The sequence below is a fragment of the Urocitellus parryii genome, chromosome 6 (assembly GCF_045843805.1).
Source record: "Urocitellus parryii isolate mUroPar1 chromosome 6, mUroPar1.hap1, whole genome shotgun sequence".
Taxonomy (NCBI): Eukaryota; Metazoa; Chordata; class Mammalia; order Rodentia; family Sciuridae; genus Urocitellus; species Urocitellus parryii.
Genome location: NC_135536.1, coordinates 178,655,798 through 178,666,704, shown reverse-complemented (window position 1 = coordinate 178,666,704; position 10,907 = coordinate 178,655,798). Strand labels below are relative to the sequence as shown.

Here is a 10,907-nt window from a genome sequence, read left to right as displayed (position 1 = left end):
GATAGAGACGACGTTTCACCGGGAAGACGTGAGCCACCTCCAACAGGCAGCTAACCCCGTCCTGCCTAAAATCAAAGCGCCCCAGGACAGGGCGGTGCCCCAGACTCCTGCGTGGGACGGACTACAACTCCCAGCGGGCCCCGCGCGAGGCGCGGATCCCTCCGCTCCCGCTCCCTCGCCCCTCCCGGTGGACTCCCGCGCCCGCCCAGGGCCAAAGCCAGGTCTTCTCAGGGTCCGAGGTCCGTCTTCTTATCACGTTTCCGGAGGAGGGCGCCTGGCTGCTCTGAAGGAGCAACGGACTTTTTTCGAGGCGATAAGCGGAGGCAGACTGCTAAGGGACGCAACTCTGAATGGACGATTTTCGCGCGCTTTGTCGCGGGTGGTTGTGGGTAGTGAGCCCGGGAGGGAGAAAGGAGCTGGGGGCCGGGCGCGCCCCGCAGGGCTCGCGGGGATGTTCGAGGAGGAGCCCCAGGCCGACGGGGCCGCGGTGGTCGCCGCGGCCGGGGAGGCGCTGCAGGCCCTGTGCCAGGAGCTGAACCTGGACGAGGGGAGCGCGGCCGAAGCCCTGGACGACTTCACCGCCATCCGAGGCAACTACAGCCTAGAGGTGAGCGGTGGCAGGTGGGCGCCCCGACCCTCGCCAGGCCCCACCCCCGCCCCGCCCCTACCCCCCGCCGGTGGGTGGTGGGAGTTCCCCACCCCGGGGGTCGCAGATCGGCTCCGCGGCGAGGAGCGGCGCGGGAGGGTGGTGCCGCTCGGCCAGCCCTCCCATTTTGTTTTGAGGCGGGAAACTGAAGCCCAGGGGCGCTGCGGCTTGTCAGAGGTCCCGCGCCACTCGGGGTCCCCGGACTCCAGGTTTGCAGGCCGGACTCCCTGCGCCCTACCCAGAGCCAGGGGTCGTGGCACTGCCGTTAAGTCGACACAGCAAACGTGTTGCGAAAGCTAAAATGACAGCGTGCCCAGTTCGCTTCCAGTTTGTCACCTCGGTTCTTTTCGAACACGCTCATTGATTCCTGTTCCGCAGTAGAGGGAAGGGGAGCCCCGAGAGGCTAAACTGCGTGCCCAGGGTCACGCGGTTGGCGACGGACCCGCACTCGGAGGCCGAGCCATTTAGACTCCCAGCCTCCTGCCTCACAGGGTGCGGGCCTGGGCCGCCGATCGTACCCCGGCGCTGAGGAGCAGTTGCTGTAGCCGGAATGCACGCAGAGCTGTCCCCACTCCTCCGTCGGAGCCTGAGCCTGGTGCTTAGCATAGTGCCTCTGAGTAAAGCAACTGCCGTCGATGTTAGGTTTCCCCAACATTCTTGTATCTCGTCTTGCCAGCAGCCTGACAATGTGGCAGGGTAGGGAGTATTATACCTGTTTTCCAGTTGGTAATATTGAGGCTCAGAAGATTGTTACCCAGGGTCGTTCTATATAGAAACCCAGAAAAGCATAAGCTTAGTACAGAGAGAATTGTACGATGGGCCTCCATCGTCGTCGGCTCAGCAGATAAAAATATTGGGGGAAAATTTTGCATCTTTATTAAGCATGGTCAGACTTTTGTCATTCTATAAACAATACAGTATGAATATTTATATAACATTTACGTTTTATTACATATTGTAAATAATCTACAGATGATTTAAAGTCTACAGGAGGCTGATCATAGGATATATACAAACACTGTGCCATTTTATATCTGGGACTTAAGCATCCCCAAATTTTGGCATTCTTTGGAACCAATTCCTCCAAAGGGAATTATTGAGGCAAGACTGTGTTTCAGCATATTGCTCCAATGGCCTCATGTTCAAAGGCTTTCATGAGCCAAGAGGGTTGGACTCACACACAGGATGTTCCTCTGACTCAACACTCAGTGAAATAACTGGGTCCAAAAGCATAGAGTTGGAAATATAGAGTTGACTATGTGTGTGACTGTGTATGAGGGGAAAAGTACCTGTGAGAGACTCCTATCTCCAGGGTATTACTTATTAGATTGGAAAAAGTACAGTGATCTGCATCTGAGTGGCATGATTGCAAAATTGAGGGAAGAATAAGAAAATAAAGGTGATTATGAATTAATGGAGTCTCAGTTGAAAACATTGGTTTTTTGAAAGCTTGAGAAAGCATTTGTGATAACCCAGGGCTTCATTTGATCTCTCATTGAATAAGCATTTATTGAGTGCACACTATGGCCAAAGGAACTCAACTAGACATCAGCTTCAGATTCTGAATGTGACAAACTCATTCTCATTTGTGTAGTTCTGCATGCGTTTGACTTTTCCTGGAACCTTTCTCCTTATCTATAATCCCAGGGGGAGGTTGAAAATTTAAATTTCTGGTTAGGTAGAATTGATCAATATGCCTCAAATGTTTGCTTTGGAAAACATAGATGTGTGAGTTGAGAGTTTGCAAGTGTTTATTCTACCCAGTGTTTAATTTTTCATCCTTTTTTTTTCCTTTCAGTTTTTGATGAAAGACACTTGGAATAGATATTTTCATATCTCTCTACTGCTTCCTAAGAACCCAGTCCCTATCCCTTTTTAGTTTACCCAACAATCCTCTTCCATTTTGAACCTCACTTCCCATTTTTGGTGATTTATACTTAGCAATTTTAAATCTTCTATGAAACCTTCCCTCATCTCCAGTCAAAGCCAGCTACTACACTATATTTTTTCACAACACTTTATCTTCCTTGCTGCTTCTATACTATATCACCAATTGTAGATGATAGTTTCTGTCACTCTTTTTAGCTTAGACTTGGAATTCTCCGAGTTCAAACACCATCTTTGTATTTCTAAGTTCTAGGGTCAAGGGCTAGAAACTAGAATAAACAATACAGTTAATTTTTTTATTTTTTTAGGAAAAATCGAAATAATTCCCATACTATTTTCTCTACCTTACTAGAGATTTCATATAGTAACCTGTATCCAAAAGCTCTGTAATAGGGTATTATTCCCAAACAATTCATCAATTCAAGGATAAATTTACCTGGCTTATCAGTGCTTTGAGCAAATAAAACCCCTCGGAGGATTGTGGTAGAATAAAATGGGAACTTTAGCAGTTTAAAGAACTGACAGGCTGTGGTTTTTATAGCAGCTCTTCTTACTGACATTTATTCATTGAGGCTTACAGTAGCTAACATTACCTAGAACAGATAATGCAAAAGCAGGAAACAATGTAGCTGGGACAGAACACTCCCCCTTTAGGCTTAGCACAGTAAAAGTCCCTAGGTTATTGACAAACTTGTACCCTTATAAGGAATGTAGAATGCACCCTCCAATAGAATTGCACCAACTCTCTTGCCTTGATGGACCCAAAACTTTGCATTGTGCTTGCTATCGGCTCAGATTTTGGGAATTATCTCACTGGGCTCTGGAGCCACTAATAATGTGTTGCTTGCAGCTCTTAATGTCTTGATCCTCATTTCCCACTACATGTTGGAAATACTGGGTTTTAGCTTTATTGATGACCACCCATTTCTATCTATCCCCTTTAGGTTATTGTGACAAATTTTTTTATCTTTTAATTTTTCTAGAGTCTCTTAAATAGGATTTGTAGAACAGCGAATAAGAGCAATATCATGTGCTAAGAGATTATTATCTGTGATTTTACTTACGTGTGTGGGTTTGTGTTTGTGTTGGGGGGCCACTGGCACTTGGGGTTAAACCCAGGGCCTTTTGCATGGTATGCAAGCACTGAGCTACACCCCCCTCCCCATCTCTCTCTTGCTCTTTTTTTTTTTTTTTAAGTTGCTGATGGACCTTTATTTTATCAATTTATTTATATGCAGTGCTGGGAATCAAACCCAGTGCCTCACACATGCTAGGCAAGTGCTCTACCACTGAGCTACAACCCAGCACCGCCCCCCCATCTCTTTTTAAAATTTTTTTTTTATTTTTAGACAGGGTCATGCTAAATTGCTGGAGTCCTCAAATTTGTGATTCTTCTGCCTCAGACTTGTGAATACCTTGGATTATAGTCATGTGCCACTGCACCTAGTTTGTAATTCTTTTTTCTGGGGAGGGGGGATGCGGGGGATTGAACTCAGGGACACTTGACCACTGAGCCGCATCTCCAGCCCTATTTTGAATTTTATTTAGAAACAGAGTCTCATTGAATTGCTTAGCACCTTGCATTTGCTGAGGCTGCCTTTGAATTCACGATCCTCCTGCCTCAGCCTCCCAGGCTGCTGGGATTACAGGAGTAGTCCACTGCACCCAGCTATAATTCTTTTTTTTTTTTTTTAACATTTTATTTTTTAGTTGTAGTTGGACACAATACCTTTATTTTTAGTTATTTTTATGTGGCACTGAGGTTCAAACCAAGGGCCTCATACGTGCTAGGCGAGCACTCTACTGCTGAGCCACAACCCCAGCCCAACCAGCTGTGATTCTTTTTTTTTTTTTTTATTTTTTAGTTCTCGGCGGACACAACATCTTTGTTGGTATGTGGTGCTGAGGATCGAACCCGGGCCACACGCATGCCAGGCGAGTGCGCTACCGCTTGAGCCACATCCCCAGCCCCACCAGCTGTGATTCTTAATCCTTAAATGTCACCTATATTTTTACAGTAAAATCATAAAATGAGTCAAGCTTGGAGATATTTCAAGTCTAAAGCAGAAAATTAAGTGTTGAATTTCCAGGTATCACCTTTTTTGTAGCTTTGTAAATTGAGATATCAAGACGGAAAGACATACTATTTTAAAGATAATGTGTTTGGAGGTAAATAATGCCCTTAACTTTTCCCTTACAAAAATGACAGTCTCCTTATATTGCACAAGATGGGTATTAATTTTTTATCTGTGACTCACCAACATCCTACTCTTTCTTTTCTCTCTAAGTTTGGTTTTAAAAATATATAAAGCTAAAATGATAGAAAGGAACTCCATCATCACAAATACCATGAGTGGTATTTTAAAATTGAGAAAGTTAATTCTGAGAAATTTAATTTAAAAGAACTCTCTATAATACTAGATTGGAGAGAAGAGATCTATTTTGAAATTAGTACTGATTTAGCATGGTATAGTTGTTAAAACACAGGACTAAGGAAGGAGTTTTATATTCATTAGGGTGACTTAGTTTGATGGGCAGATATCTTCATTTCTTTGGCCTTCTATCTACAGAAGAGGATTTAGACCAGGTAATTAATTCTAAGATCTCTTCTGGTTCTGGAACTCGAGCATTTTAACATATCCAGTTTGCTATTTGTCTTTTGCCTGCCAGGGAGAAGTTATGCATTGGTTGGCATGTTCATTATATGTTGCGTGCCGCAAAAGCATCATTCCCACAGTTGGGAAGGGTATAATGGAAGGAAACTGTGTTTCACTTACCAGAATACTACGTTCAGCTAAATTAAGGTAAGGAAATTTTGATTTTTTAAGTGTTGTTTCATAAGTCCTAAATTTAACTTTAGAACTTAATTTCTTTATTTTAAGTCATTTGATTTCATCAGTTCTAACTTTGTTATTGCATAGATATTCTTTCCCAAGTCTCAGATTCTTCCTCTCTTTAAATTCTAACTTTTTCAACCAAGGACTTCTGTGCTAAATTGTTTTTAGGTATAATTTTTCTTTTTTTTAATATATTTTTTTAATTGTAGATGGACACAATATCTTTATTTGTTTATTTTTATATGGTGCTGGGGATCAAACCCAGGGTCTCACTCATGCAAGGCAAGTGCTCTACCACTGAGCTACAGCCCCAGCCCTAGGTATAATTTTTCAATTAATTTTTAAAAAATATTTTTATTAGTTGTTGATGGACCTTTATTTTATTTATTTATGTGTGGTGCTGAGAATCGAACTCAGTGCCTTACACATGCTAGGCAAGTGCTCTACCACTGAGCCACAATCCCAGCCAGTCTATTAATTTTTTTTAACTTGTAAATAATTTTAAGCTTATAGAAAAGTTGCAAAAATAAGAAAAATACAAAGAATACCCATATACCCTTGACCCAGTTTTACCTGTCATTAACATTTTACCTTGTTTGCTTTTTCATTTGATCTTTCTCTCTTAAATATATAGTTCTTTCTCCTTTAAATAATATTTTTTCCTCAACCATTTCACAGTAAGTAGCACACATTATATATCCCTTTACTTCTAAATGCTTCAATGGTATTTCTTAGTAAACTATGGTATAATTATCAACATCAAGAAAGTTAACACTTAAAAAAAAGAAAGTGAACACTAACATTTTATCCAGTATGCCATCTCTATTCTGGCTTTTCTCATTGATCTGATAATATTCTTTATAGAATTTTTTTTTTTGACACAGTGTCCAATCTAAGATCTAATATTGCATTCACTTGTCATGTCTACTTATTCCCCCTTTAGTCAGGAACAGTGCCACACCCTTTGTCTTTTATGACACTGACATTTTGAGGAATAAAATCTACAACCCTTTTTTGTTTGTTTATTTTGTTTTGTTTTGCAGTGCTGAGGATCAAACCTAGGGCTTTGCACATGTTAGACAAAGTTTCTACCTCTGAGCCACATCCCTTGTTCTCTACTCTCTCTTTGATAGATTGTTCCTCATTTGGATTTATCTGATGTTTTCTTATGATTATATGCAAATTATACATTCCAAGATTGAATACTACACAAGCAATTTTATGTCTTCAGGATATCACATCTGATGGAATGCACATATCCATTTGCCTTTCATTAGTGTTGTTAATTTTGGTCATCTGGTCCATGTGTTATCCTGTTTTTTTTACTGTAACTAGTAATTTCTGTAGGTCTTAGCTATATCTTACTTGTTCTTGTGCCAACCACATAGAACTATTTGCCTTGACAGGAAACAGAAATGGAGTGATTCAGATTTAGATAAGTGCTAATTTCTGTTCCTATTTGGTTTTTGTTGGTTGGTTGGTTTTTGTTTTTTGTTTGTTTGGGCTTTTTTTTTTTTTTTTTTTTTTTTTTTCCTTTTTTTTGACCTGGTACAAAACTATTTGAGATTATTATCTGTCTGTTCTCTACACTCCAGGGTAGAAGAGAGGCAAACCTTAAAGCCCTGTCCAGGGATGGCAAGTTGGTTTTACTTCATGCTAAATTAAAACAAACAAAATCTCCGAACAGTTTTGGTTCTAGCAATGAAAAATTTAAAAATCAGGATGATTAAATAGATGCCAATTTTTTCATTGATGATAAAAATAAAATGAAGATTGTTAAGATTGTTAACATCCACAGCCCATTTGTACCAGGATATTGGGATAGGTTGCTTTGAGACCAAAGAAAATATCCAGAGACAGCATATGAGGCATAAAACTTTATGGAGAAATACATACAGGGAAGGTCCAGTGGTGGTAGACTAAATAGATAGTACCTCGTCCCTCACAGCATTTTGTCCAGAAGCAGCCCGCTGGATGAGTATTTACATGTATCCTTTCCACAGTGCCCTCAGTTCTGCCCCAGTTGCCACTGAGAGAGTGATTTTATATTATTAGGCTGCAGAATTAGTGACATCATCTGCATTAGCTTGCTTGTAAGGTCAGCATTGCAAGGTGCAACTGTTTTGGATAATTTGCAAAAAGCAACTTTCTATAGATAACATTAGCATGCCCCAGATTCCGGTGTGTATGAGAGAAAGCCAGTATTCTTCAGGATAATATGGATTTGGACATTCCAGTCCAGACTTGCTCTCATTGTTCTCCTAACTTGGCTAGATTTGGGGGAATAAAAAGGGGGGCATTCAGGATCATAGTGTTTTACTATTTCTAAGAATGATACAATAGGGTCAAGGTAGCTTTTTAAATTGAACAAAACCTGTCAGTTATAGTAGAAAACAATATGATCTTTTTCTGTCCGTGTTTCTCATCACTGACCATATAATTTTTAAAATCTTTGTAATAATAGATTATTGGGGAAACTGAGCAAAAAAGAATTATAACTTTAAAAAATTTAGAGCAACACATGCTCAGAAAAATTCCAATAATAATATGAGTTCTGGAGATGGATAATGTGATGGTTATATGTACTTAATGCCACTATTATGTATATTTTTCCATAAACACATAAAAACAATTTTTAAAGTTTTAAATAGTCTGGGGATATAATTTAGTGTCATGCTAAAAAAAAAAAAAGTGCTAAAAAAGGCCTAGGTAATCCTCAGCACTACAGGAGGAGAAAAAAAACAAATAATACAGAAGACTTTAAAGTAAAAAGAACTCTTTCTTTTTCCATTCTCCAGAATTAACCACCAAAACCACTTTTCTTTTATGTACAAAAAGCAAAAAAAAAAAAACCAACAAATTTTAGTGGGTGTTGTTTAATTGTTTTAGATATAAATGATTCATACAACATGTATTGTTCTGAAGTTTTTACTTTATATTTTTGAAGTCTTTCTGAAGAAACCCGGTTTTTTAAGATGTAGAATTGATATTTTCAAATTTAATTCCAAAAAGTTTAAAAATTTTTTGTTTTGCATTTCTGGGGATCGAACCCATTGTTGCTCTTAGTATCTGGACTACTGAGCTGTATAACTAGCCCCTTTTTTTTTTCTTTAATATTTTTTAGCTGTTGATGTACCTTTATTTTTTACTTATTTATATGTGGTGCTGAGGATTAAACTCAGTGACTCACACATGCCAGGCAAGTGCTCTGCCACTGAGCCACAATCCCAGCCCCCCAGCCCTTCTTTTTTATTTTGAGTCAGGATCTCACTAAGTTGTCCAGACTGGCCTCACACTTGCTATGTTCCTGCCTTAACCTCCCAAGTAGCAGGAATTACTGGCATGTAAAAAAGTGGCCAGCTAAAAAAGTGTCATATTCTTAATACCAAAGTGCAGTTGATAAACAGCAACATGTTCATTCAGACAAAAAGTACTCAAAAGTAATGCTATTTGTTCATTAATAATTTGAGCTTTTTCCTTTGAGTCAGGATCTCACTATATTGCACAGGCTAGTCTTGAACTCCTTACCTCAAGTAATCACCTGCAGTCTGCCTCCTGTATAAGCACATGCCACTGCAGCTGGCCAAAATTTCAACTACGAATATACTTTTTACATGATTATGTAAATTTTTATAGCTATAGGAAAATGCTCACCAAGAATTGTTAAAAATTCATACTGGAAAATAATGAATGAGTATACATTATAGATACATATATGCCCAAACAGCAAATTTCTACTGAGTACTTTACCAATGTTCCAGGCATTTATTATTTGCTGTGTTTTGCATGTTTTTATTCATTTAATCCTCTCAGTAATCTCATAAAATAAGTCACATTTTACAGATGATAAAATTGAGTCACCAAGAAGTTAAATTGCTTCTTAGAAATAATATGCCTACTAGCTGGGCCCATGGTGGTACGTGCCTATAATCCCAGTGATCCTGGAGGTTTGGGCAAGAGGATCACGAGTTCAGGGCTAGCCTCAATAATGTAGGGAAGCCCTAAGCAACTTAGTGAGACTAGTCTCAAAAAAAAAAAATGGAAAGGACTGGGAATGTGGCTCAGTGGTTAAGCTCCCCTGGGTTCAATCCCTGGTACAAAAAAGAAGGAAAAAAAGAAATATCTACTAACTGGCATGGCCTCCAAATTTATTCTATATTATGTGTGTCTATACACAGATACTTATTAGTATGTCTCTCTCTTAAACTATGTTTAATTAGCTTCAGTTTGGAAAAAAAAAAAAGAAAACTTAACACCAAAGCAAATTCTACCACTGTAACTCAGTGGCAGAGCGCTTGCCTCGCAGGTATGAGCCCTGGGTTCGATCCTCAACACCACATAAAAATAAATATCGTGTCCATCTACAACTAAAAATATATTTAAAAAAAAAAAGTATCAGGCTAGGGATGTAACTCAATAGTAGAGCGCATGCTCAAGACCCTGGGTTCAATCCCCAGCACTGGAAAGAAAAAAATATCATATAAAAACTCATTTGTGGGTCTGGGGATATAACTCAGTTGGTAGAGTGCTTGCCTTGCATGCATAATGCCCTGGGTTCAATCCCCAGCACCACAAAAAATAAAATAAAATAAAACACATTTGCTGCCAGGGAAGTGCGAGTGCCTGTAATCTCAGTGGCTTGGGAGGCTGAGGCAGGAGGGTCATGAGTTCAAAGCCAGCCTTAGCGAAAGCGAGGCGATAAGCAACTCAGACCCTGTCTCTAAATAAAATACAATGGGGCTGGGGGTGTGGCTCAGTGGTCGAGTGCCCCGAGTTCAATCCCCAGTACCCTCACAAAAAAACAACAAAAAAAAACTTCATTTGCCATTAAGTATTACATTAAAAAGCAGTATCTGTTGTGCAATATGAATTTTTATTTCACCTTAATAAAGAAGTTTTGTTTATCTCATTTTTGTAGTTGAAGGAATTTATCCACATTGTTCACAAGTTTTTTTTTAGTAACGTGATTTAAATCAAGATGACTTTTATTCATTCTTTTCATATTATAAAACTGGAATGAAAATTAGTTCATCAGAAATTTTTTATACATTCTAATTGTAACATTCATAATATTAATTTTTTATAATTTCCTTTTTTAACTTTTGAATTCCTATTAAATTCAGTAGTGTGCCACTGTTGGAACATATGTCACATATTTACTATTTAATCAACCTAACTTCTCTGTCTATGGATTTGTCTATTCTGGATATTACATATGAATGGAATCATATAATATGTGGCATTTGTGTTGGCTTCTTTTACTTAGCATAATATTTTCAAGGTTTATCCATGTTGTAGAGATAGCAGTACTCCATTCTTTTTTATGACTGAATAATATTTCATTACATGGATGTAGCACATCTTGTTTGTCTATTTTATCAATGAATGGAAGTTTGGGTTAGTTCCACCTTTTGACTTTTTTTTTTAAATTTTTTTTAGTTGTCAATAGACCTTTATTTATTTATATGCGGAGCTGAGAATCAAACCCAGTGCCTCACACATGCTACCATTGAGCTACAACCCCAGCCCCACACCTT

The 10,907-nt window shown here is 39.3% G+C and overlaps 1 protein-coding gene across 1 annotated transcript in view; it reads left to right on the top strand.

Moving 5' to 3' along the window:
* The first annotated feature begins 451 nt into the window (after nucleotides 1-451).
* Rbl1 (RB transcriptional corepressor like 1) overlaps nucleotides 452-10,907 on the top strand; it is a 53,972-nt gene continuing 43,516 nt past the window's right edge. The window contains exons 1-2 of the mRNA XM_026383220.2: nucleotides 452-607; nucleotides 5,204-5,337. Coding sequence (XP_026239005.2) covers nucleotides 452-607; nucleotides 5,204-5,337 — 290 coding nt within the window. The remainder of the gene's footprint in view (nucleotides 608-5,203; nucleotides 5,338-10,907) is intronic.